The sequence below is a fragment of the Tachypleus tridentatus genome, chromosome 1, assembly GCF_004210375.1.
Source record: "Tachypleus tridentatus isolate NWPU-2018 chromosome 1, ASM421037v1, whole genome shotgun sequence".
NCBI lineage: Eukaryota > Metazoa > Arthropoda > Merostomata > Xiphosura > Limulidae > Tachypleus > Tachypleus tridentatus.
Genome location: NC_134825.1, coordinates 92595266 through 92622088, shown reverse-complemented (window position 1 = coordinate 92622088; position 26823 = coordinate 92595266). Strand labels below are relative to the sequence as shown.

At 32.7% G+C, this 26823-nt stretch overlaps 1 protein-coding gene across 3 annotated transcripts in view; it reads right to left on the bottom strand.

The window, feature by feature from the left end:
* Positions 1-5477: 5477 nt before the first annotated feature.
* Positions 5478-26823, bottom strand: part of LOC143255529 (uncharacterized) — a 42174-nt gene continuing 20828 nt past the window's right edge. For all 3 annotated transcript variants that reach the window (XM_076511349.1, XM_076511364.1, XM_076511356.1), the window contains 4 exons: positions 22772-23007; positions 12210-12394; positions 9935-10069; positions 5478-8285 (listed from right to left, as the gene is read on the bottom strand). In XM_076511349.1, the coding sequence (XP_076367464.1) occupies positions 8123-8285; positions 9935-10069; positions 12210-12394; positions 22772-23007 (719 nt within the window). In that variant the 3' untranslated portion in view covers positions 5478-8122. The remainder of the gene's footprint in view (positions 8286-9934; positions 10070-12209; positions 12395-22771; positions 23008-26823) is intronic.

Here is a 26823-nt window from a genome sequence, read left to right as displayed (position 1 = left end):
GTGGATGGGAAAAAGTGAAGCGCTTTTTCTTTACAGAGATTATAATCTGCCCATATTTTGTGCTATTTATTTACAGGAATCACTAAGAATAGAAACGGAGTCGAATAAACGAAAATAGGAAGCAATTATATGAGAATTTGTTAGTAATACAATTATATTTCATTTATTAGAGAACACATGTGCAACCTTGGTCAAAGAAAAGTAAACACTACAGCATAGTAACTTACAGTAACATCTCGTGTTACATACGAACAAACTAAAAACACCAGTTTCACCGTAACTTATTCAGAATGGTAACTTAAGTAACATTTTGTTTCACGTACGGGCAAACTAAAAACACTAGTTTCGCCGTAACTTATTCAAAATCGTAAACTGCAGCAACATCTCGTGTTACATACGAACAAACTAAAACATCAGTTTCGTCATAAGTAATGTATTCAATATGATAACTTACACTGACATCTCGTGTCATATAACGACAGAAATCACAAGTTTCACCATACTTTCATCCGTATCAAATTAGGACTAAAACAAATGGAACTGGTTTAATGTAAACTAATTTGATTTATGAGAGGCAACGAAAAGACGTCGATTTCTGCCTTCCTTCGCTACGCAAATAATCTCTGCCATACAGCATTTTATTTGTACCCAATGAGGAAATCTGGTGGAAAGACTGTTTCAACATCAATTTAGATAATTTGCATATAAACTTTTCATTCATGAAATATACATAAAATAGTTTGCGTGGATTGTCATCGATTATTTTTTCCAAAACATATTTAAAGTTGCCGTCTGTAAGTAGTAAATTTAGAATAATAATCTTGTTAACATAGTAAGAGAGTAAAATGTAAATAACTAATTACTAGGAGTGGGATAAGCAGCTAGTGACTTAGTTCAGAGCAAATTTGCTATTATTGAAATAGTACAGAAATTATAAACTTCGTACAAGCTGAAGACACTTAGTGTCGAGTAAACAGATGAGCTGGAGTTACAACGTACCAAAAGGTTCAATGGAGTTACAACGTACCAAAAGGTTCAATGGAGTTACAACGTACCAAAGGGTTCAATGGAGTTACAACGTACCAAAAGGTTCAATGGAGTTACAACGTACCAATAGGTTCAATGGACCGGTTTCTAGTATAGATTCCTACTATCGATATCTTGATGGGTGGAAGTTAACTCCTAGCTTAAGTTCAATACGAACCACCTGATGTAAGAGGTGGAAACCAGGAAAGATTCAAGCAAACGGCATTGCTCATATTACAAAAACATTAAACAAATATATATATGTAGAGATAAAGAGATAAAAGTGCCACCTAGATTACTCTTCTTAATATATCAGTTTACCACATTTATTCTAATTTAATAATAACTTGTCTAAATTTTACTAATCTAAGAACATTTTAATAGGCTGTAATTAATCATTTTATTAGAAAATTTCGTCTATTCGTATCATCTTCTGTTAATACAAAATAAAATCGTAAAGTATGGTGTAATAGAATGAATAAAAGTATACTATTTTAAATACAGTCGGATATAGAAAGCACAACATGCTCTAATAATATTCATCAATGTAACAAAAGAAAGCAGAACTCCTGATTTAAACTTTTTTTTTAATCATTAACTACGTTGAGTCAAGGAAATAATGTAAAGTTCTAAACACAGAGTGTAATATAATGCAATTAGTAAATTTTTCAGTTTTTTTTATTATATTGGGTTTTACTTTCGAATGAGTATATAATTTATATTGAGACTAACCCTACACCGGAAAATTTTTTTTATTGTAGGCACTTTATTAGTATGTTACATTCTTTATCGTAACAAAAGATATGCTATCGTTTGGTTATAGATGTAGAAATTTAATGCTTACATTTTTGAAAGGCTTCTAATGTTCTACGAATGCTAATAAGATAAACTACGCATTGTTATAGAGCTTAGTTAAATATCTACTTCGGTAAAAAATCCGAATAGCCTTGTTATATTTCACAGATTGGTTGTTTAGAAGTGATATTCAATTAGCAAGTAAACAATGTCTTTTCCACTTTGCAAATTCAAAAATATATTCACCTGTATAATAGTTTCGTTTCAAATATATCTTGTGTTAGATGAGAACATGTCGGATCTTAATATTGTGATTATATTACTGGCAGAAGTGTTAATTTTACAACTTTGATATAATTAAATATCAAAACATCAGTTAGAATATAGTATTTAGAAAGGGAAAACCATCAGTTTGAAAATACACCATCAGAGCTGTACCAAAATTGATGTTTACGTGAATTATACCATGGACTACAGTTTTATTTTAGTTGTATTGTATTTTTTTTATACAGAGAAATTAAACTTGTTGAAAGTTGGAAAAACATTGATAAAGACTAAAAAAAAAATTGAATTTGACATAAGAGGCATTATCGTAGATTTAGTATTGTACTGAACGTTCCCTCCAGAACAACCTGGACAAACAGAACTACCTCCAAGTTCACTTGTAGCTAAAAATGCTTTTAAAAAGATTGCATCTATGAAAGTTACTTCCGCAGTTTTGGTTTTGAAACCATAATTCTTTTATTACCTCTTCTTTCCTTCAGATATCATTCTGGTGAAAGTAATCAGAAAGTAGAATCCTTGATGAAATACTCACAAGATTATAAAAGCAGAACATTTACTTACATATTGTATAATCAAGGTTTTTATGTTTTCTTTTACACTAATTTTACACTAATTAGAAAAGTTCTAAGTTCTACTTCAGCATTTATTTAAAAAAAATATAATATTTCATTATGGAAGTAATTTATTGTAAAGAACCAATATTTTACATAGTAAAAGAATAAAATACTCTTACATAACATCGTATCCAACCATACAGAAATAAGAATCTCATATCGAATGGGTTTGTTTGTAGTTAAGCACAAAGTCGCACAATGATCTATTCGTGCTCTGCCCATCAAAGGTATCGAAACACACTTTCTAGCGTTGCAAGGCCATAGAATGAAAAACAAACAAACAAGGATATCTGTCCTTTTTGCAACATCAATTATCATGAGTTTTAAGATATTAGCATTTTACTTATTTCCTATGTTCTAAGTATTTATGCAGAAAATATATTACTTCATTAAAAACTTTATCAAGTTATTTCTAAACAAAAAGAAATTAAAACTAGGAACTTTCTGTTCATCTTGTTTATGTGACATGTCCTTCGTAAAGTTGATCAGATATAAAAATGTTTTTCAATATCTATGTACTTATGCCAAATTGTCAGGTCCAAGTATAAATTCTTTCGATGGACATACGGTATTAGAAATAATTATGGCAACAGTGAGAAAAAATGGCACAAAAATCAAATACTAAACGAATGCCATCACTTTATTGTCTGAAAAAGAACTGCAGTAGAGTAGCGTTGCGTGTAGATAATCGGTTGTCACCCAATCAATTAGAAAGTGCCACTCCATTATGAAGCCTATAAAGTCCATATAATAATACTATTGGCAAATATTGAGAGTACGGATCCAGTCATGGCTCCCAGTAATGAAATATTACCTGACATGCGCGTAGAAGCCAACGTTTTGACTGGTATAGGATACTTGATACGAATAAGTGCAGTAAGACTTTATGTTTTCGTTGGAACTGTATGCAAGATATAAAATCTAAACTCAGTACAATGAATGATTACCGTGCTTTTTACGCCGACACTCTCAGATCTTCCTGTTTAAAAGATAGTTTGTTTCTATTCTGACCAGAAGATTTTTGGTGCTTAATGAAAGATGGTCCAAACACTTCTGAATGATCATCGTGGATACCAACAATCAACATTTTCCATATCTGTCAACTTTCTCATTGTTAAAATACGTGTTTGTTTTTTTTACATTCAGGCTGTTTAATCTTTCACACCCTCACTACCATGTAATTTGATTCATCAAAAAAACGCACATATTTTTATTGAATGGTTAAAATTTACATCTTCTATACTTAAATGAAATATCTACTTATGTTTTCTGTTTTGTATTGTGCTAACTTAGGTTTTATAAGACGATTTCGAGATCACTGGATCATTAGGCTTTGATAGAGCTTAAGGCATTGTCACATCCTAATACGTCTTGTCAACTTTATAGCTTATACGACGTTGGTACATCAAGGTCCTGATAGAAATCAATTACTACATTTTTTCCTACTTTTCTTTTTACAGATATTTTGACTTGACAACCTTCTAGTTCCAGTTTACACTTCTTGGCAAAACTGTGAACTTAAATATCGCTTGTACTGGAACATTATTTCCCGGCCTTACAATTAAGTATCATCTTATTCTTATTAATTTCGCACAAAGCTACTCGAGGACTATCTACGCTAGCCGTTCCTAATTTAGCAGTGTAAGACTAGAGGGAAAGCAGCTAGTCATCACCACCCATTACCAACTCTTGGGCTACTCTTTTACCAACGAATAATGGGATTGACCGTCACATATAACGCCTCCACGGCTGAAAGAGCGAGCATGTTTGTGGCGATCGGGTTCAAACCCGCGACCCTCAGATTACGAGTCGAATGCTTTAACCCACCTGGCCATGCTGGGCCATTAAGTATTATCATTTCTTTGAATATAATATGGATCTTTATCCAGAATGCAAACCTACAATCTCTTTTTTTTCAACTCGAACAGCATATTATGTGTGACACATCAGTTAGAAATCCCTAATTTAGAACTGTTGAAGGCAACTACGACTCTGCGTGCGCCTCATGATTACCCTTAACCGGAACAGCGAGACTGGCTATTATGGTTACGACACTCCTTTGATTCGAGAAGTGTTTAGAGACATACTGCAGCTCGAATCTAAGATATCTAAATGTGCAGCTGGTATGCTAACTATTAAACTACGTTCGGCACCGTAATTGTTTACGTCGTATTGTATGTTATTTTACTGATAAAGTGTAACGACGATAACTCTTCAAACACTATCAGAATAATGAAAGAGATGAATGAAAACGTGCTCCGAAATTAGAATAACTGAAGGATTCTAAAAATATTTTGTTACTTTGGCGTTTAATTTTAATTAAATAATGCAATTTTGTGACTGGGCTATTTTGGAAATTATCATCTTAGAAAACAACACATGATCATTTCTAATTAAAAAATCTGGTTAGAAAATGGTAGTTCATGTTTCAATACGATTAACGAATTCATGAAAAATATATATGGCTGCCTTCCCTCTAGTCTTACACTCCTAAATTAGGGACGGCTAACGCAGATAGCTCTCGTGTAGCTTTGCGCGAAATTAAAAAAAAACAAACAAACACTGTGAATATGTACGTTAAGAAAATAAATGTGTCAATCAGAAGCATGCCTAAAACCAGAATGTACACAGCCAATTTTTCTTTTTTACTGGAGGAGTGCTGGACAATATTTATGTATTTTGTATCTGAGTAATTGTATTGAACTTTCTTACACACACTGTTAAAGAGTGACTGCACAATCACAGTTTATGCAATAATCTATTTTAAAAGATATTTTATTCGTTTCTATCATGTAGTACGATAGTGTTCACAAAAAAAAAGATTATAAATTGTGATACTTCGTTTATATCTGCAAAATACATAGAACCTTTTATTAGGCGTGAAAATTTAAAGTTTCAAAACTAATATTTCGAAATTTAAACATTTTGAGACACCTACAAACAAAAAGTTGACATGTTCGTAAATTAAACTAAGAAACGTATAATCTTGAGAATTGGTAAAGTTTTTCAGGAAACTATTATCAGTTTACACAGTCTTATAGTAACATTGTTTTTTAATTTACACAACCTTTTCGTGTCATTGTCGAACATATTAAAATACTCAGAACTTTGACCATAAAGAATCACACCAAATGACACGTGTCATGACGTAAGTAACAACAAATATAACGTGGTATTCTTTGTTTACGTTTATGCGATTCTAATAATTTCTCCTTGTGTTTTTACAATTTGCTACACAATAACCAGGAAAAATTTTAAACATACAATTTTCACCACAGTAGCTTGGTCAGTAAAGTGAAGTTAAAATTTTCTTTACTCTAGTGTACGGATATTGTCATAGTAACGCATTTTAATGATTATAAATAATCACTTCTAAAATTCTTCTCCTCTACCAATAACAAATAAACTAATTAAAATCACCGTCACGCCCTTCCTCTTCCTTTAGTTTTAAGATTTACTTATATTTAATCTACAAATCCCATATATCTATTATCAACAACACAAAATACACTTCCATACCTATAGTTATCACCCATTTGAAAGTTTCAATTCCATTTATTCTTACATTTCTCACGATATGGTTACTTTGGCGAAAATAATCAATTATATTACAAAAACAAGTGCAGTCAGTTACAAGTTGTGAAGTAAAACTGAAACTGTAGGCTGAACTTCAAAGGTACATTGTTTTTGTACTTTTTGAAAACACATTAGAAAAACAACAAATACGATACTATTTTTTTATCTCATCACGAATGTAAGATTAACCTAACTGACTGTTTAAGCTTAAATATTTTGCTGTACGGTTATTGAATTTTTAAGGTTCTCTCTCATTTTGACATTTTTATCTCTAAGCATGTTGTCTTAATAACCACGATAGTGGACGTTCGCTCTGTTTGTGTTTTGTAAAAGTAAACTAATTGCTCAAAAAAGAATCTCATCGTTTTTGAACGACAAATACAGCTTTCCATTAATACATATAATTTTATTGGATAATTAACACGATTTTTTTTCAGGTAGTAAAAACTGTTTTTACTTTGTGCTGTAAATCCTGATAAAGAGTGACGAGCAGTTACAGCAATTTTAATGTTCTATTGACTACAGAAGATATTGTTTCAACGAAATATTTAAAATATGATACAACAAATGGCTACTAAGAAAGATAAAATATAGACTTACCACCAGAAGTATTTAAATGCAAAGAGTTGTCACCATAAGTTTTTAAGCGCATAAACTTATAACCCTAAGTACTTAATTGTAGGAGTTGCTTGATCATGGACAGTGATTACCAAATCCTTAAGTTTCGACTTCTTACAATATTGAACACAAAGGAACAAGAATAAGTGCAATAAAATTAGCACAACATATTTGCTCTCAGTAAAGAAGATTTTTTTGTCTTCTAAAATATGTTATATCCGATGAACATCTTAATCCTATTATGTACACTGTTACTTCACCATAATATTTATTTGTGCTAATTGAATGTCTATGACATTTTACTTTACTCTGAATTGAGCAGATTGAACTGACAGAGACATAACGTTGTAGAGTAGCAAAACCGATATTAATTCACCTTTAACTGTATTATATTACTGGACGAACACTTTGGATGTGTGTTGAAATGATTAATATCGTTAATTTGAGAAGAACAGACTGTACATGCAAATTTATTATATCAATTTTTTGTCTATTTTAATACTGACTATTCAACATTTTTATATTATATTAGTTTGAACTGTTTAGTGAATTAGTGAGGCACAAAAGTATTGTAAATTTGTGATACTTTTCTCTTTTTGCAAACCACAAATATGTATACAAACTTTAAATTTCAAATATGTTGTTTCGAAATTTAAATAATTTGAGATGTCCAAATACATTATATATATATATATATATAAGATGTCCAAATACATTATATATATATATATATAAGATGTCCAAATACATTATATATATATATATATATATAGATGATTTGTTTGTGTTACTAAAGTCAAAAACAACATATTTCATCTAGTAAGAGTAAGGTGTGGAATCGCTTAAAATAATGGTAATATAAAGAAAACAATCATACGTCTCCACATAAAGTAAGTAACTGCAAAATATAAGTATTAACTTAAGCCAATTGTAAGCCTAAGCATATATATTCTTGCAACCAGGCAAGTAATCGCGAGTGAGTTTGTAAATATATATATATATATTGTTACTTGAAACACTTATTGAACATAGAATGTTTTAGAATACCATATTCTTTGTATGGTTTTCCTGTATCACGAGTGGTGATTTATTGTGAAAAATTATAATGGTTGGATGAGCCTCAGAAAAACGTCCAGCGTATAAGCGAAGTCATAGATTTACAGGTTTGTATAGACTAGAAAGATGTGAATTTCACAACTCGAAACATGCTAATCTCGTTCGAAAAAAACCCATCTGTGATAATGACTATGACTCCTTTTTTTGTGATTCTTCCGTGCATAATTTTCAGGACGTTTAGGACATATTCCATGGACGGGATCGTATGGTCCATATTCACAATCAGGCATGTTACAATAGCCTGCCAGCACACATCTGTTACAGAAAAACGAAAATAAAAATAATGAATTGCATTATAAAGTGTTCACGATTGTTAACTGCATATAACTAATAACACAATATTGTAACAAAATAACACAAAATATAAAAGAATATGTGTGATATACTAATTTAAATTTAATTAAAATTTTCAAACATACAACAATGATATGCTGTAATGATTGTTTTGTTTTACAGCTAGTATGTCTTGTTGATTCCAGTAAGAAAGAGATTAATCTTGACAGATACAGTTATCCCTGAAACGTTTGTACAATAAACACACTTCATGTATTGACTAGGGTTTTACTGTAGCCTAGTTCTGTGGCACTAGAGACCCTTGGCAACAAAAACTTTAAGATTAATAATCTTAATATTATGAGTAGTAGACCTTGAATCTGGTGGGTTTGAAAAACTTATTTATTTTAGCACTTCTAGTTACCATTTATGATGGGAATTTCACCATCATAAAGTATAACAACAAGATCATCTTGTGAAGTAGTTACAATAAAAACATTTCAAGTACCTAATGTTTGTGTGTGTGTGTGTTTCTTACAGCAAAAAAAGCCACATTTGGCTATCTGCTGAGTCCACCAAGGGTATCGAGCCCCTAATTTTAGCGTTGCGAATCCGTAGACATACCGCTGTATCAGCGGGCGACGTACCTATTTCATCAAATAATTTAATAAAATATTCAGAAAAGAACTTAATGTTAGCACTGTCGACAATTCTTAAACCTATACCGGTCTTCCGAAAAGTGTGTGTTTTTCGTATAGCAAAGCCACAAAGGGCTATCTGCTCAGCCCACCGAGGGTAATCGAACCCCTGATTTTAGCGTTGTAAATCCGGAGACATACCGCTGTACTAGCGGGGGGCCTTCGAAAAGGCATACCTGTTTATACAAAAATATAAGTGAAATGAAAATATGTTTTAAATGCATTAAATATTAAGTTTTTGATGCTTAATTCTGAAATAATCAAAGTTGTTAATATTTCGCTATATATACACAATTGTTTTGGAAAATTATTTCATTAATTTTTACTTTACATTTTATTTTTACTTTACATTATGAGAAGTATTTTTTTAACTAGTGGATATCTTAAAATTATTTCTATTATTAAGTTAAACTTTTATATTAATACTTAACCCATGTCTTGTATACAAGTCTTGCCTGTGATGGTTTTGCTTATCTAGTTTAAAAAAGGTATATAAACATACTGAATAAAAAAAAAACGTAGAACGTGTCTCATTGTTGCAGTATTTCGTTTGAAACAAGATGGAACCCTCAATAACTGTAGTTGTAATTATATCTCAAATTGGTTAAGTGATGGAGCTATGAGATAAAAATTTGTATTTAAAACAAATTCAGAGCCATTCTCTTGTGTCATCATATTCTTCGAACTTAAATATTTGGCAAGTTGGTTAATTTAGGCTTAATTTTCACAATGTGAAACTGGCAAGTGAATTTATTGTAAAAAAGCGCCAAAACAAAAAGTGAAGGCAAGTAAAAAATGGAATAGAAGGATAACAATTATGAAACATTTTCTGATAAATATTTGTGTTTTGTGTCAGTATTAAACGTAAGTTTAATATATGTTTCCTAACTCAAATAAAAACACGTTGCTGAGTAGGAAATAAATTCTCTATACCGTTTTTCAATATCAACAAGTGGGTCTCGCCCTCTCTTGATTCTTAAACAGGCTTTTTGGTGGTCGAAACAGTCACAGCTACATCTCCCATCAGGATACTCTCGTTTATTGAATGGAACAGGACATTCCTGACATCTAGCGAGAAGCAAAACAGCAAAACTAAAAGGACTAGTAAGGAAAAACTCTCTCTCTCCAATGACTTTAATTTATTTTCACAATATAGTGAATCACATGTAAAAGGTGCCACCTTCCAATGCTCACGTTGATTAGAAAGAATTTATTTTCACCCTTTACTGATATCATTTAAACATTCTTAAATAAAACTAGAGGAGGTACCTCTTTACAATTAGTTGGTCTTGGAGTGTACGAATATTTGTTTTTTTTTACTATAAATCTAACTAAGATAATTTTGTAACACGTTATTGCGTGAGAACTAGATTTAATCCTAAATACAAGAAATACTTGATAACTAAAAAGACTGCAAAGGCGTTGCAAACAAGTGTATTATTTTATCAAACCTGATTTCATTTAACCAAACTCAAATTTAAAAGATTACAGTAACCAAAGAGTTGTTGGTAGGTGATGTTGATTAGCTGCCTTTGCTATAGTCTATCAATACAATGTGAGGGACGGTTAAATAACCCTAGAATAATCAACAAACCACGAGAAAAAATAAGCAATACAAGTTTTCTTCACGATGTCATCCAGAGTGTCAGAAACTCCTAGAGAGCATTTCCCTGTGTTATCTCACGCGTTATTCGAGAGCATATGAACATATTATAAGATTTTTCAACATAAAAATATTTTATTTCAAAAAGGTGGTTTTGAAAGACTAAACTGTCTATATTGGTTCTATTAGATTATTGAAGAACAAGCTAGTGAAGAGAGTAATACAAAATTACCTTCATATCTTATCGTTTCTTCAGTTTTTCAATTTATTATGTAAAAACACAGCTTTCAAGAAGTATGGACAGAAAAATTGTTTTGCAATATATCCTATATTAATAAATCATAAAGAAATGCCGTTTTTGCTCGTATTACGAGATATTTTTCGCGTGTTTTACTCAAATGTGAAATAAATTCACATATAACGTCCTACATATTTTAAGGTTTCGAAAAAAATTGCAATTTTAAGTTTCGACAATAATTTATACTAAAATGTAAACTCTTTTCAGCTGTGTGAAAAATAAATAAATAGAAGACAGGAAAAGCATGATCCAAGACTGTGAGGAAGGTAATGTTGTAATAGTTTGCACTGATTTTTTAAATTTAAAACAAATATATTTATTAAATTTTTGTATATTTTAATTTTCTTTTCAGCAAAACTTTTATTTATTTTTTTAACTGTGAAGAAGTACATTAAACGGAGCTACTAGGTTAAAATTCTCAAATCATTCGATAATTAATTTGTTTTTGTGTTAAAAGAAGTAAACATATGTAACGCTAATTTAAATTTTTTTTTATTACGAAAAGGTCAATGAAAACATTTGCTATAGCAGAGTTTAACCACATAATTCTCACCTACAAGTTCTTAGGCTTAACATATTTTTATAACAACGGTAATAATCTAATGAAATAACATTTTTAAGTTGAGATTTTTACAGTTAATTCTTTTAATGAAAGCTTACGAAGCTCATTTTTTTTTCAAGTAAACAACTCAATGTCCCACTTCTTACTAGTTACCAGTTAATGTTCCATATATTTAGAACTTAACTTTTGAAATTGTACAGACAGTATTCATAACACCTTTAAGTAACGATAGCAGTTAAATTTAGCTTTGACAGCAAACACCACATCAAACTTATTACATTTTCTTTCTTTTCAATATATATGTCCTTCTATATTATTTTTCGCAAGCCTTTATCTTGTTTTTCACCTGCTTTTTTTGGTTTGTCTGATTAAATTTCGCGCGAAGCTCCACGAGGGCTATCTGCGCTAGCCATCCTTAATTTAGCAGTGTAAGACTAGAGGGAAGGCAGCTAGTCATCACCACCCACCACCAGCTCTTGGGCTACTTTTTTTACCAATTAATAGTAGGATTGACTGTCACGTTATAACGACCCCACGGCTGAAAAGGCGAGCATATTTGGTGTGATGGGAACTCGAACCCGCGACCCTCAGATTACGAGTCGAGTACTAGACCTTTTTACTTGCTATGTAGAAATTGGCAATGATGCTCGTGCATTTTATTTAAGAGATTAATGGCAAAAATTAGAAAAGCGTTTATAAATTATTCAATATTACGAGTGAAAGGAAAAAAAACGATTTAACCTACTTTGAACTTTGTACGTCAGAGGGTCTTCGTTCGTGACTGTTTGGTTCAAATCGATGAAGATCTTCCTTTGTTCGAGGCTTATTGTTTATTGGTTGACATTCGCATTCAGTGTGGTTAATAAATAACAGTTGTTCTACGGCGTTCTCAATGCCTATCTGTGTACTACGATTTTTAAGCTGTAGAGTCTATACAAGAAAAAATTAAAAATACCGTGCTCTAACTTTTGATTTATTTTATCATACAGTAACTCACACCAACAACAGAACAACAGATGATTCAAAGCATTACAAATAATGGTAACAATGAATATATCTGGTTCAATTCGAACTTTAAACACGAACGTAACATACCTCTTTTTATGATGCAAAATTCCATACTGCAACGCCAATGAATTTACAAACCTGTTAACAAAAACATAGTCGGTGATTGAACTTCACCAATGATATTTTGTCTGCGTCATATATATAGGGGTAATTCGTAACAAGTGATACACTATATATGGAAACCGAGCATAGAGTGACGGACTCTGGATCAAAAGGCTTACAGCTGGATGGTAATGTATATGTTCAATTAGTATGTCAGTTATTAACATTACAAAATGTATTTATATATTTAGTTTTAACTATGATATTTCCAGTTAACATCAGGAACTCGAGTATTGTCATTAGGTCCTTCATCAATGATAGACTTAAAAACGTCATCATATATGTTTAGGTTATTTGTAGGTCTATACCAGGGAAAACTTCTATTATCTTGGTATTTGTATACAATATTCCTTAACTTTGAACAGCAGAAATAACACTGTAGCGAGAATACGTACATCAGTCTACTGTCAAAATACATCAATGATCAAAAAGTTATTGCAATAGTGTCTCCCATCTAGTTACCTTTAATTCTTTCATACAAAACTTAGGTAAGTGTAAGTTAAAGATATTACTATAATGGAATTTAGTAAATGTTGTTATAACATCAGAAGTATAATATAAGTATTGTACACTAATTTTATGAAAGCTAATGTAATCCATACATATTTCAGGTTTGTAAATATGAAAGGTTATAATACTGTTAATATCTTATCTTTTATCGCAAGACACTTGAAAGATACTGAAAGAGAATTTCTGGTTTGTTTGTCCGTTTTGTATAAATACTTGTTGTTCACAAGAAGTAATCATGCGATTAACAAATATAAAACTATTACAGAGTTCTTTTGATCAGTATTTATATATGTATAAAATTAATCATACTTACAGTGGGGCAGACAATTTAGATTTCAAATATTTTTTATAGCTTCTAAAGTAAAGAAACTTTCATTAATTTCCTATTGTGTTTCATTTATGATATTTTACTTGAATATGATAGGCTGCAAGTAAATGTAATTATTTGCGGTTTATAAAATGTAGAAGGAAAACTCATTTATCGCAAGAAACAACAATTGAAATTTTTGTCAAAATATTTTTGTTATGTAACAGATTTACTGTTGTACATTAATTTATTGCCTACGCTTGTTTTTTAATAGTTTTCTTTTTTTTAATGTGACGTATATTCTTGACTGTGTTTTGCGCAAGTCTCACCTGTTCTAGAAGTTCGTACAAAATTCGTGAAAATGAGAATAAACAATGAACAGTGGAGCGCCATTAAGCCGCGGACCAGAAAACCGCGAAATCGCTTAAGCCGCTGTAGCAAGTCTTGTGAGCGAGGATTATCGCGGCTCACCGCTAATTTAAGAACGTGTAAAAACGTGGCTTACGAATTTAATCCTGACTTTATAACTTCAAGGGGATATTTAAAAAGGATTTGCTTTAATTTGGGAAATAAATAAAATATATTACAATAGAGATCGACCGTTAATCTACCTTATCCGCTCTCTATGTCAGCTTTATGGAGGCCGCCATTGTTACCGAATCACACCTCTCCATACATTAAAGTTAACCCGCGGTAAATCCATGAAAAAAGTGATCAATAATTAAAGTATTATTTTAAATTCGATAATCCGATATAATGATCATGCAATGGCCCGGATGAGGCTTCTCGGCGGAGCTGTTGGCGGCTTCGGCTTTTCAGTCACAAAGGTTTAAGCCGCGGACCACTTAAGCCGCGGTTAAGCAGGTTGAACCCCGAAATACCGCGGCTTAACGGCGCTCCACTGTACTTGGTATGTAATACATGTGATTGGCAGTATTGTTGCAAGCGAACTTTTATGAATGTTCTAGAGTCTCGCATGATAGGTATATAAAACCTAACGAGCCAAAAAACAAATATATTATTTTATTGGGCAGCTACAGTCAGTGTGCTATAGGCCTCGGAAGTTATAATTTTGATTAATGCCTATTAATCGGAAAACTACAGAAATTAACCAGGAATATTTAAAGATTTCGAACATTACAAACCACATATAAGTATCAGTATTCTCTGTAACTTTGTAAAACTGTTGTATATAAACTATCACTTGTAATAACTATAATCAATAATCGTCATTATCTATATAACCATTATTTGTAGTATTAACCGTTATTACAAATTGTATTATTTTTTGCTTGTATATTATATTTGTGTTAAAAAGAAAACTGTGTGGATAAATCTTGTTGGCAAATACCATAAATTTGATACATATTAACAGTTAATTAATTGCTGAATTAAAATTTCCGTTACTTGAAACAGTAATACCTAACGTAACGTAATAAATCTGAGTCTCGTCCAAAATAAATTATAATACGTAACAGTTATAATAGTTATTTTATAAATAATGTTTTTTCTTTCTTCAAAGATATATTTGGTAACTCTTGGTTAGAGTCTTTCTGTATAATATTTCAGAAAACTTCGTTGACAACTACAGTCATGTGAAAAAGTTAGGACACCCTATGAAAGCCTGTGTATTTTTGTAACATTTTTGGATATATAGAATTTTAATCTCAATTTTAACAATACTGAGAGATTGTAGGAATATAACTAAACAATTAAAACTGAAGAAAAGACTTTTCAAGATCTTCTGTAAATGTAATTCTACAAAAATGTATATTCTAACTGAAGAATTGTTTGTTTGTTTGTTTTTGAATTTCGCACAAAGCTACTCGAGGGCTATCTGTGCTAGCCGTCCCTAATTTAGCAGTGTAAGACTAGAGGGAAGGCAGCTAGTCATCACCACCCACCGCCAACTCTTGGGCTACTCTTTTACCAAAATAGTGGGATTAACCGTCACATTATAACGCCCCCACGGCTGGGAGGGCGAACATTTTTGGTGCGACTCGGGCGCGAACCCGCGACCCTCGGATTACGAAGTACACGCCTTAACGCGCTTGGCCATGCCGGGCCTCTAACTGAGGAAAAAGTTAGGACACCCCTAATTTTATTCCCACTTAAAATGGCTCAATTCACACACAGGTGTATCACACCAGGTGCACATGATTAGATGATCACTACTCAGCATTTTGAATGAGGCTTGCCCTATTTAAACCTCAGACATTTAGTTTAGTATGCTGTTGAAGTGAGAGTAGGCACCATGGTGAGAGTAAAAAGAGCTGTCTGAGGCCTTCAGAAAGTAAATTGTAGCAGCTTATGTGTCTGGTAAGGGATTTAAAAAGATCCCAAAAAATTTAAAATCAGCTATTCCACTGTCCGGAAAATAGTCAACACGTGGAGGGCTTTCAAACCAACTGCTAACATGCCCAAGTCTGGTCGTCCAAGCAATTTTCATTGTAAGACTAATTAATGATAAGGAAATGTAATGTACGTTTTAAGACAAATTAATTATAAATGATTTAATGTTAGTTTGCTTGTTTTAAATTTCGCTTAAAGCTACATGAGGACTATCTGTGTTAGCGTTCCTAATTTGACAGTGTAAGACTAGAGAGAAGCAGCTAGACATAACAACTCACTACCAGTTCTTGGGCTACTCCTTTACCAACGAATAATCGGGTTGGTCGTAACATTATAACACACTCACAGCTGAAAGGGCAAGCATGTTTGTTATGATGGAGATACGAACCCGTGACCCTCGTATTACGAATCGATTGCCTCAACCACTTGGCCATGCCGAGCCTAAATAACTTTATTAACTTATAATAAACTATTTTATTAATTTGTGTTAAGTGTCTTTTTTAGGACGATTTAATGTTTCCAGCTGGCACAGCGGTAAGTCTACGGATTTACAACGCTAAAATCAGGGGTTCGATTCCCCTCAGTGGACTCAGCAGATAACCCACTGTGGCTTCGCTATAAGAAACACACACACAGGATGATTTAGTTAATTTCATATAGACATGATGAGAGATGCATTGCATGAGTTATGGCTGCCTAGAAGCACGTGACATAACTATCCATCATGGCCACCTGTCATGGAGGCCTAGTAACGTATCCCTTACTATACGACTTCTGGTGGCAGCTTTTGGAACTATGATCTCGTCATCTTTGATGACACCATCCATCCCTCACCTTCCGTCTTCATGTGTGATAACGTGACGTTACTTCCGATCGTGAAGTGCTTCCTTTATTACTAACATAATATTAAGCTACTGTAGATGATTAGTAACGAAATAGCTTTATTAAATTCACCGGATTTTTCACTTAAATATGCATTTTTTTACAAAAGTTTTAGCACATCTGTAAATCTATAACGCAGAAACTGCCAAACAATCTTGGCATGAAAACCAGCAGGTAGGGCATAATTTCTTTAATTTTGGGAGAGACTTAGATTCCATAAATTACAACATTAAAGCCTACCATCTAATACTTTGTCCAGTAAAACATATGGAGTTCCTGAAGCAAATTATTAAAATTTTCGATTTCCGGCACAGATTGAACAGTCATTCAACATTACGTGTAGACTGATGTGCTGTACAATGTATGTATCTTGCACAGAGTAGTAGTCTTTATAGCTTTCTCTCCAAGGTAACTTATTACACAACAGCTGTATTCACAGCATTATCATGCTCTTGCCCACAATGCCTTTTCAGATCAAAATCGCTTTTGTTCAGGAAATGAAACGTTAGAATTTAAAGTTCTGATTAAATTTTATTGCATGTTTCTTCAAGTTCTAAAATTTACACATGTACTTTAATTTCAGTTGGTTTTTCCACCCTCAGTTTGCAACTAATCTTCTTTGGATGTATCTTGGTAGTATTAATAATTAATGAATAAAATGGCACACTTCATTAACATTTTATTTATTAATTTTATTTATTCATTAATACTTCATTAATTTATCTTCCTGAACTGATGTGCTATCATTTCAGTAATTTAATTTTGTATTGTAGGGCTCAAATAAGTAACATAACCTTTAAACTTCCTCAGCAACTCTCTAAAGACAGGATGATACTTACTCAAGAGTTCAACAAGTGAGAGAAAATTCTCACAGCCACTTTGGACTATTTCTTCCAAATAACACCATAAAGCCAAATTTCAAATGACAAGAGTCAAAGTTACATTAATAACATAGTCTAATTCTTGGTGCTAGTAATTACTTTCTTCCCATATTTTAATCTCCAGAGCTTCATCTAATATACATTTGTACCTATAATATGCTATATATGATTCTATGCGATATGTAGACACAGCGCAGTAACTATACCCCCGGAATTGTGGAAGGAGGGCGAGATAAAAGGGAGCTCGAATCAGAGAGAGTCGTAGCTACAGTTATAGGAAAATAAATATAGCGGGCACAATTACTTTTTATGCGGGGGAGGCATCTTTTGTAGTTACGTCACTGTGCTGACAGTTCATGTCTCTCTGTACTCTAATCCAAATGTTGCCAATACGAAAAAATTAAGGATAATTCACTTTATTCTTGTTTCCAAAAAGGTACCAGAGTTTACAGTAACATTTAGTTGTAGTCATTGAAAAACACAAGGCATGTTGTAACATTACGCCAGCTGTAGAAAATTTCTTATAGAAATAATAAGTATCGAAACTTATTTCTTACTGAGACCATCTATAACATGTGAAAATAGGCTTTTGAGTTGGAATGTACTTTGACTTATTAAAATAAACGCTTGTAGCTTACATATGAGACTCCGGAAAAATTCAGCTTTATCAGACGAGTACTTGCTATTAAATAAATAAGTAAATTAGTAGAACTAGTAGAAATTAGTTATTAGTATCAACTATCATTGATCATTGCGGGCCTAACTTTCTGAGTGTTCAATTCTGGCCTAAGCCTATCAATGCCAATATTATCCTACTTCAGGAATGATATGAATTCACTTTTTTCAATGTCACTCCACTTATTATTTTTCTCACTCTATTGTTTCTGTTGTATTTTTATCCTCTTATTCTCAGCACTTTCTAAGCCTAGGCCTAGATCATTGTTGTAACCATAAGGAGAATTAGGCCTAAGCCTGTTTTTAATAATGTCCGTTTCCTCAGCACAATACATGAACACAACATAACATCTTCGCTACCTTCCGACTTACAAAAAACAATACGATTTTGCAGCGTGTAGTGCTTGGCCCATCAATGTTGCCAACTGTTTCACACAAAATATTTGAAATTACAATTATTTTAAGAATTTTTTTTAAAGTGTCACTGATTTTTAATTGAAAAACAAACTTTCCACTTGTTTCTTGACGAGGAGAAACCCACTTGAAATAAAAATGTTTCTCAGAACCGCTGGTATGGGTATTAACATTTTTACTGATAAAGAGTGAACAACGTTTCGACCTTCCAAGGTCATCTTCAGGTTAACCATACCAGCCGTTCTGAGATACATTTTCACTTGTTTTTATTTTTGTTTGTCTTTAAAAATTGGTTCTTTATCTTATGTTTAATCTTTAGGACTCTTGTTTGGTAATGCTATGGTAGCTAACCTTAGGCTTATCATCAAGACTCTTTAACTTATCGATTGCGCTCTCTGATGATAACACGTAACATGTGATACACCCTATCGGAGTAGTGTGCAATAAATTGCTTACTTTACAGAAGTAATCTGATTGGAGATTGTTTATGCAGGAATTTAAATTAATTAGTACCACACAGAAGAATACACTTTTGTAATGTGAAAAAAATGTTGACCCTAAATTTCAAACGAAAGTTAATATAAATAATAAACATCGTTTTACTATTCATTTCCAGCAAGACATTTGTAATGCATGAATACTTTCCACTTCTTAAGTATTAAACCAAAATGTCCTAAAATAAATCGTTTTTACTATTAGCGTTTAAAAAGACAATATGATTTTAAAAAAATACTTAAACCCAGTCATACATTTCAATATTTTTTTTTCGCAGCACACTATGTTACCCTATGATGTAACTGTAATGTGTGTGATATCAAAATCATATTCAACAGATATGTTTTGCAGTTTGTTAAAAAAGTTGGTATAGTGTCAATTCATTTACCCAAACGAGTTGTATGTTCACTTGTAGCAAAAGCTTAATTAATGGATATCATGATGTCGTTTCTGTTAAAGAAATATTTAATAAATGTTGAAATGAATCTGTCAAATCGTGTATTATGTTTTATGCAAATTTCATAGCAAACAATGCACACAGAACTCTTTTTACAGATTTATCATATCAGTAAACAATGCACAGAACTCTTTTTACAGATTTATAATGGGATGAAATATTTAGATTTTGTACCTTTGATGACATTGCTTCTTTTTCTCAGTATAATAAATTTAGTGTGTGTGTACGTGTTTTGATAGATGTTTATACCCGATTGTTGTACAGGTTCGATTTCCACAGATTTATTCTTTACTTGTGTACTAGGCCTGGCATGGCCAAGCGCGTAAGGCGTGTACTTCGTAATCCGAGGGTCGCGGGTTCGCGCCCGAGTCGCGCCAAACATGCCCACCCTTTCAGCCGTGGGGGCGTTATAATGTTACGGTCAATCCCACTATTCGTTGGTAAAAGAGTAGCCCAAGAGTTGGCGGTGGGTGGTGATGACTAGGTGCCTTCCCTCTAGTCTTACACTGCAAAATTAGGGACGGCTAGCACAGATAGCCCTTGAGTAGCTTTGTGCGAATTTCAAAAACAAAAAAAAAAAAAACTTGTGTACCCCGTGCCCTTTTGGCAGAAAGCCAAGAGTAATAATAATGATTCAGTGAGCTTCAACGAAAATTCGATAAAATATACTTGTTCTTCAACAACTGACCAAAGAAAAGAAAGAAAACACCAGGATAAATAACAACAAAACTGAAATGGGTGTTCATAGCGCATGAGTTAATTTATATAAAATAGAAACAAAAAGGTGACTCTGTGAGTGTGTTTTATACAGCTAAAGCACTGAGAACATTTTTATTTAGCTTTCACCAGACTAACATATATATTAGTTAGGTTTTGAAAATGAAGTTGTAAGAATAGATAAACGACTCCAATTACAAATCCTCCCGAATAGTTCATTTTGAAGGCTTATTAATACTATAATTCAGGGTTCGACATAACGAAGATATTCCACTGTGGGAGTTTGTGCTTGAAGAAAAATGAATAAAGCCGATGAAAAGTATAAGAAACAATAAAATCTCAATATGGAACACGATTTAATCATGAGTTTAAATATCACAAACTCTTGATCATGTTTCACATTTTTACATAAGAAAAAATTCAACAACTTATAACCTTAACGATCTATGAATGTTTCTTTATGTTTTGTATATACGTGAAAGTGTGTGTAAAATAAAACTGCTATTATTAATAATGAGGAAGAAATAACTGATATGTGGACTGACAAAGTTGATTAATCTTTCTATAAGCACTCACGTTTCTGTCGACCAGAACTCTCATTCCTCACCTCATCAAAGAAAAGACTAACCGAACTAACCAAACTGATGGATTGTGATGTGTGACATAACCATACAAAGTTAATACAAAGTTGGTTTGATTTATTAACTAATTATAAACTATAATATCAGAAATCACTGTATCACCGTGTTATAAAGAAATTGAAACACGATTCGATCAGTATGAGTTACTCGCATTCTTTTATTACTTTTACAACTTGAATCATAAATTTCATATTCAGTCATTATCTCAGAATTTATTAAATAAAATAAAATCAAAAACATTTCTATGTCTTAAAGTTATGTTACTCTGTTGATCTTCATTTTATTATTGAACACTTCACGAGAGGGTGGTGTTCCAAATATTTTGTTTCTCTTATTCGTCAATAATTTATCATTCTAAATAAACCGATTTTTTGCTTTTATTAGACATGTTTTTCACTGGTTTAATAAAAAATTCAAAGAGCTCACTTACATATTTTTTAAAGTAATTCTACAGAGTAACAAACTTTTTAAAGAAAGTGAATTGTGAATATACATACATCACACCTTACCAATACATCACTATTTTTTATATTATTTTTTGATTTCAAATACACAATTTAAAAAGTATTAATAACAATTCCTTATATAACATATGTTATTACTCGGTGGCTGAAACTATACTCATTACTAAACTTATTCAACCCTAAATTTCCTCAAAGAAAGTTTATGAAACGTGTAACTGGAAGTGCGTTATTAAAAGCCTAAAATGGTTCAATGTTTCGCATGAAATGTCACAAAACAGTTCGCAATGCTTATGTCAACTTAAATGTTATAAATGACAAATGCCTGTTAGTGTGCTGTTTCCAAGTATTTACTTATAAGTAACCACCATCCCTTCGAACGTGATAAAGATATAACGTATCACAAGCCGTTTCGTTTATTAGAAATGGGATTATGCTGACACTTTTTTGCAGATAAATAAATTAAAACGCTGTAGATTCATTGAAGTACTGCGAAGTTTACAGGAAACAAATACCAACATTTATCCTGTTGTATTAGATACCATAATGAAATGTGATTACTTAAGTTCTTCCCCCTATTTCAGGTCTGGCATAAACTGGTGGCTAGAACATTTGACTTGCAATCTGAGAATCACAGATTTGAACTTCATTTCTTACACGTTCACCCTTTGAGCCATTGAGACGTTATAATGCGACGGTCAATCCCACTAAGAGCTGACGATGGAAGGTGTTAATTGGCTGCTTTGTCCTCTAGTTTAACATTTCAAATTTATGAACGGCTAATGCAGATAGCTCTCAGTTAGCTTTGTGCGAATTTTTAAAAAAACTCTATTCATGTATCATCAGATTAACATCATCTATAAATTGGTTTGTTCAAAATATAGTTCGGCACACAACAGTGGTTGTCATTTTGTTTATTATAACGTGATAAAGATATATCACAGTGATATCTCCTGTCTCTTCTAAATTTGTTCAATTTTTCAACTCTAATATGGATTATTTGATGCACTCACCCTCTGAGGATTAGAGAGTTTATCTGATAGACTGAAATGATATAACAACTTCACCCACATATCATTACAAAGAGTTAGTTAAAGTCGGGTAGTTAGTACGTATAAACAGTTCGGTGAAAATGTTTTAATTGCATCTTGAAATTTACATCAAATCACATGCATGTCACATGTTTGTCCCTAGGTAACTCAAATACAATTTGTTTGTTTTTTTAACAACAATAATGTACTTATTTCTTAAGTACTGTCCCGACAAGCCAAGGTAATTATCGTCTTAACAACATAAGAGGGATAACTATCACAAGTAAATTCAAGACTGAAAAGGTATAACTTACATAAAAGTGTAAGGCGACTTCCTGCACTCGCATAGGACCACACTTATGTTGTTCCTCATCACAGCAGCCACTTTGATCTGAACAGCGATGAAGTATGGTACAGCGAGGAACGTACTGCTTGGAAGAATCAGAAAAGTAATCTTTCACCCGAATCACTTGAGGGAGAGGGGTCTTGCAAGTAGCCCTGCTTCTAATCTTCAGGAAGTGGTCATTTGCTTGTCGGACCTCTTTAAGTTCTAGAGAAATGACAAGAAGTAGGTTTAACCTACTATAAACTGGAAGTTTCGCATTTAAAATACGACTGAAACTCAAAGTACTTAATGTTCTGGCGAGATAAAAATGTAAAAAAAAAATGTATGTTGTTTTCATGAAATATTTGTGTAATTGTGAAAAATGAAAAGACACTAAGATAAATAGATGGATAACAAAATGAATTAAAAGTTAAGACAGTAAAATTGTTTGTATTCGACAAAGTTCTGATTGTTCATATTTCTTTTTTCATATTCTTTGAATTACACCGTGATAAACAATAACAAATGAAGAATAGTGTTTAATAATAATAAAAACTTAAAATTAAATTGATATGTCTCATTAAACCAACAGAATATTAGATCATGATGAATAAATGCTTTGTGATTAAAAATAATTATAATTAATTAACTTGATATTCAAGCACGTTAAGAGAATTCCCAGTTAACTGTAACTGTAAACCAGGGGTCACCAAACTACGACCCACGAGGCCGGATACGGCCCTCGAGGTCATTTAGTCCGGCTCGCCAGCAGATAGCCGCTTGGAAATAGAAAGTGACATTTCATCAAATGTCCGACTGTCATAACCAAATAAATCACACTGATGGTCGCTTTAAGCTGACAAACACAAGATGTTATGATAAAAAGAAACAAGGCTATCACTGCATTTTTAACCAATAGGAAAATTCTTCTTTCGTCCCTGCTGCTCGTTTTCTCATATCGAGGCACGTATTTATGAAAGCATTATGATTTCGAAAACAAGTAGACTTAACTATCGTCCTATCGACTCGTTTTGTAAATTCAGCGGCCATTTCTCTTAGTAGTCAGGTTATGCGCTTTTCGCAACTCGTTCTTAGATAAACATAAGTGGCAAACATAAGTTTCAATATATTTTGTTTGTGCGTTCTTGGTTGTGTTGCCGTTTTGAAAGAGTACAATCTTCGGTGTTACTATGAAACAAAACATCTATCAACATATTTGAAATTTTCAGGAAAGTTCCGTTCTGAGAAATTTGAATCCATGAAACGTGTTTGTGAATCTCAAAAGAATCTCTTCACGAGAAAGTTTGCTGAAAGTGAATCTGTCACTTGTACAAGTTACAAAATAGTGCATAGGATGGCAGAGCGAGGAAAGCCTTTTACTGACGGCAACTTCATCAAAGAATGCATGATGGAAGCAGCAAATGAACTGTGTCCTGAAAAAGACAATTTCTTTGAAAGTATCAGCCTTTCAGCAACTTCAGTTGTATGGAGAGCAGAAGAACTTGAAGAGAACATCACATTACAGATACGCCAAAAAGCTAGAAACTTCCTATGGTATTCTCTGGCACTGGATGAGTCTACTGATCTTTCGAGTAGGTCACAACTTCTCGTGTTCTTTCGTGGAGTTGATTTGGACTTTGAGATCACGGAAGAGTTGGCATCAGTTTGTAGCATACACGGAGGAACAACTGAAGAAGACATTATCATGGAAGTGCATGAAATTTCGCAAGACTATAACCTTCAGTGGAATCAGCTCAGAGGTGTAACAGTTGATGGAGGAAAAAACATGGCTGGAGTAAAGAATGGTCTGATCAGGAAACAGTTGGAAGATCTTCAACTCCCAAGCGTTCTGTACATACACTGCATCATACATCAGCAAGCACTCTGTGGAAAAGACTTAGATATTTCTTCCGTACTGAAACCAGTCATTTCTACAGTGAACTTCATTCGGGGTCACGCACTTAATCATTGCCAGTTCAAGGCGTTTCTTGAAGAAATTGATTCGGATTTCTGTGACTTGCCTTATCACACGGCGGTGAGGTAGCTCAGCTGCGGTAAAGTCTTGTCTCGTTTTTACAAGCTGAGAAGAGAAATAGATATATCTCTTATCCAGAAATATAGAGCCGATCCACTTCTGTCGGATCCAACCTGGTTGTCATTTTTGGTTGACATCACATTCCACATGAATGAATTGAACTTGAAACTTCATGGTGGAAGAATAACCTTGTCTGTGATCTTTATAGAATCATTACAGGATTTCGGAGAAAGCTGTCATTGTTTGAAGCACATTTGGAAGAAGGAAACCTCTCTCATTTTCAGTGTTCCAATGAGTTTCATGCTGGATTCACAGAAGAAGTTAACCTGGAGTTTTAGAAAAATATTATTGGTGATTTAAATAACCATTTTTAGAGATATTTTCGGATCTCGGCAGAATCGAAAGTGACATTCTTCTTTTTCAAAATCCTTTTGATTGTGTCATTGATGACGTGCCAGTGGAACTTCAGCTAGAGGTCATCGATTTGCAAGGAAATGACTTATTGAAAGCAAAACAAAGAGAGGGGCAACTTATTGAATTTTACAGCTGCATACTTGAAGATGATTTTCTAAAGCTGAAGCAGTTCGCATCTAGTATGGCATCAGTGTTTGGAACAACTTGTGTCTGTAAACAAGCATTTTCAAAAATGAAGTATGTGAAGTCGGTACATCGATCAAGGTTGACTGACGAACATTTGGAAGCAATTCTAATGATTGGATACAGCAATTCAAAACCGAAGATTGAAGATATTTTGAAAGCCAAACGCCAATTTCATAAATCTCACTAACTTTTTTGCGGCTTAGTGAAATTCAGATATTTACTCACTATGTGCGATGTGTCAATTGTTTTTGCTAATGTCACCTTCTTTGATAACCTTTTGGTAAATAAAAATGTTGGTTGTATTTCTGTTTGTTTTTTATTATATATGTGTATTGCATGCTACTCTCACATGGCAAATGTGGCATCCTAACTTATTGTTAAGTCTTTTACAGAGCATTCGTTCTAGCTTATGAGTACTGAACATAATGATCATGCGGCCCGCACTTCTCATTCCCCAAGTAATCTGGCACTCTGTTAAAAGGTTTGGTGACCCCTGCTGTAAACCATCACAATCCTATAATTCCCTATTATGTAACAGTCAAATATATATGTAAAATCGGCTGGTATGGGTAGAGAAAACTCTCTAGTAAACCATTCCATTCTTAGAAACATCTATGATATGATTATCAGCCATCTCACTGTTGTAGGTCTCTATAAATACATCAACTAGGTGGTTTAAACTTAAAAGCAGAGTTCCTTAAAATGACCATTCGATGGACTCATAAAAGACCTCAGCCTTTGTACTATTATAATAAACAAATACTTTTTATCTGTCCATTTATTTTAAGGTTCCCTATATTAGTAAGTAACACAGTGCTTACATTTTTCTAAAAATGGAATTTGTATACACGACCAGCATAAGTTACGAACACTTGAAGATTGATAATCTGAAACTCCTTTTAAAACGGTGTTATCATAAAGTTTCTACGTCGTCCAATATACTGAAAGAAAATTGTATACTTTTCCAAAAATAATCTGGCTTGTTATAGCGATAAACAAGCACGACAAGCTTTAATTCCTCAGATGCAAAGTGAGAACCCAAATTTGTTCGTACCTGTAACATATCAATTGGCAAGTGCATTTTTAAGGAGACACACTTAATTCTACTACACAGCAGGAAAGAATTTTTGGATTAAAAATATCTTTCATAAATAAATCACAAACGATAAAGTCTTTCGATTCCTTCCAAATGGAACATTCTTTTGTAAACATTCGCCAATCTTTTATGTTTACTTCCGATTTTAAAATTGGTAAGCATAGTGAGCTTCCCATTTCTCTAATGCATGTACTAAAATGCTAAAAAAGAAACAATATTTCTAACCTTCATTAGTCCAAGAAACAATTGACTCTCTTTTTTACTTTCCTTAAACGAAACAAATTTTTGTTGCTAATTTTTTTTTTTATCT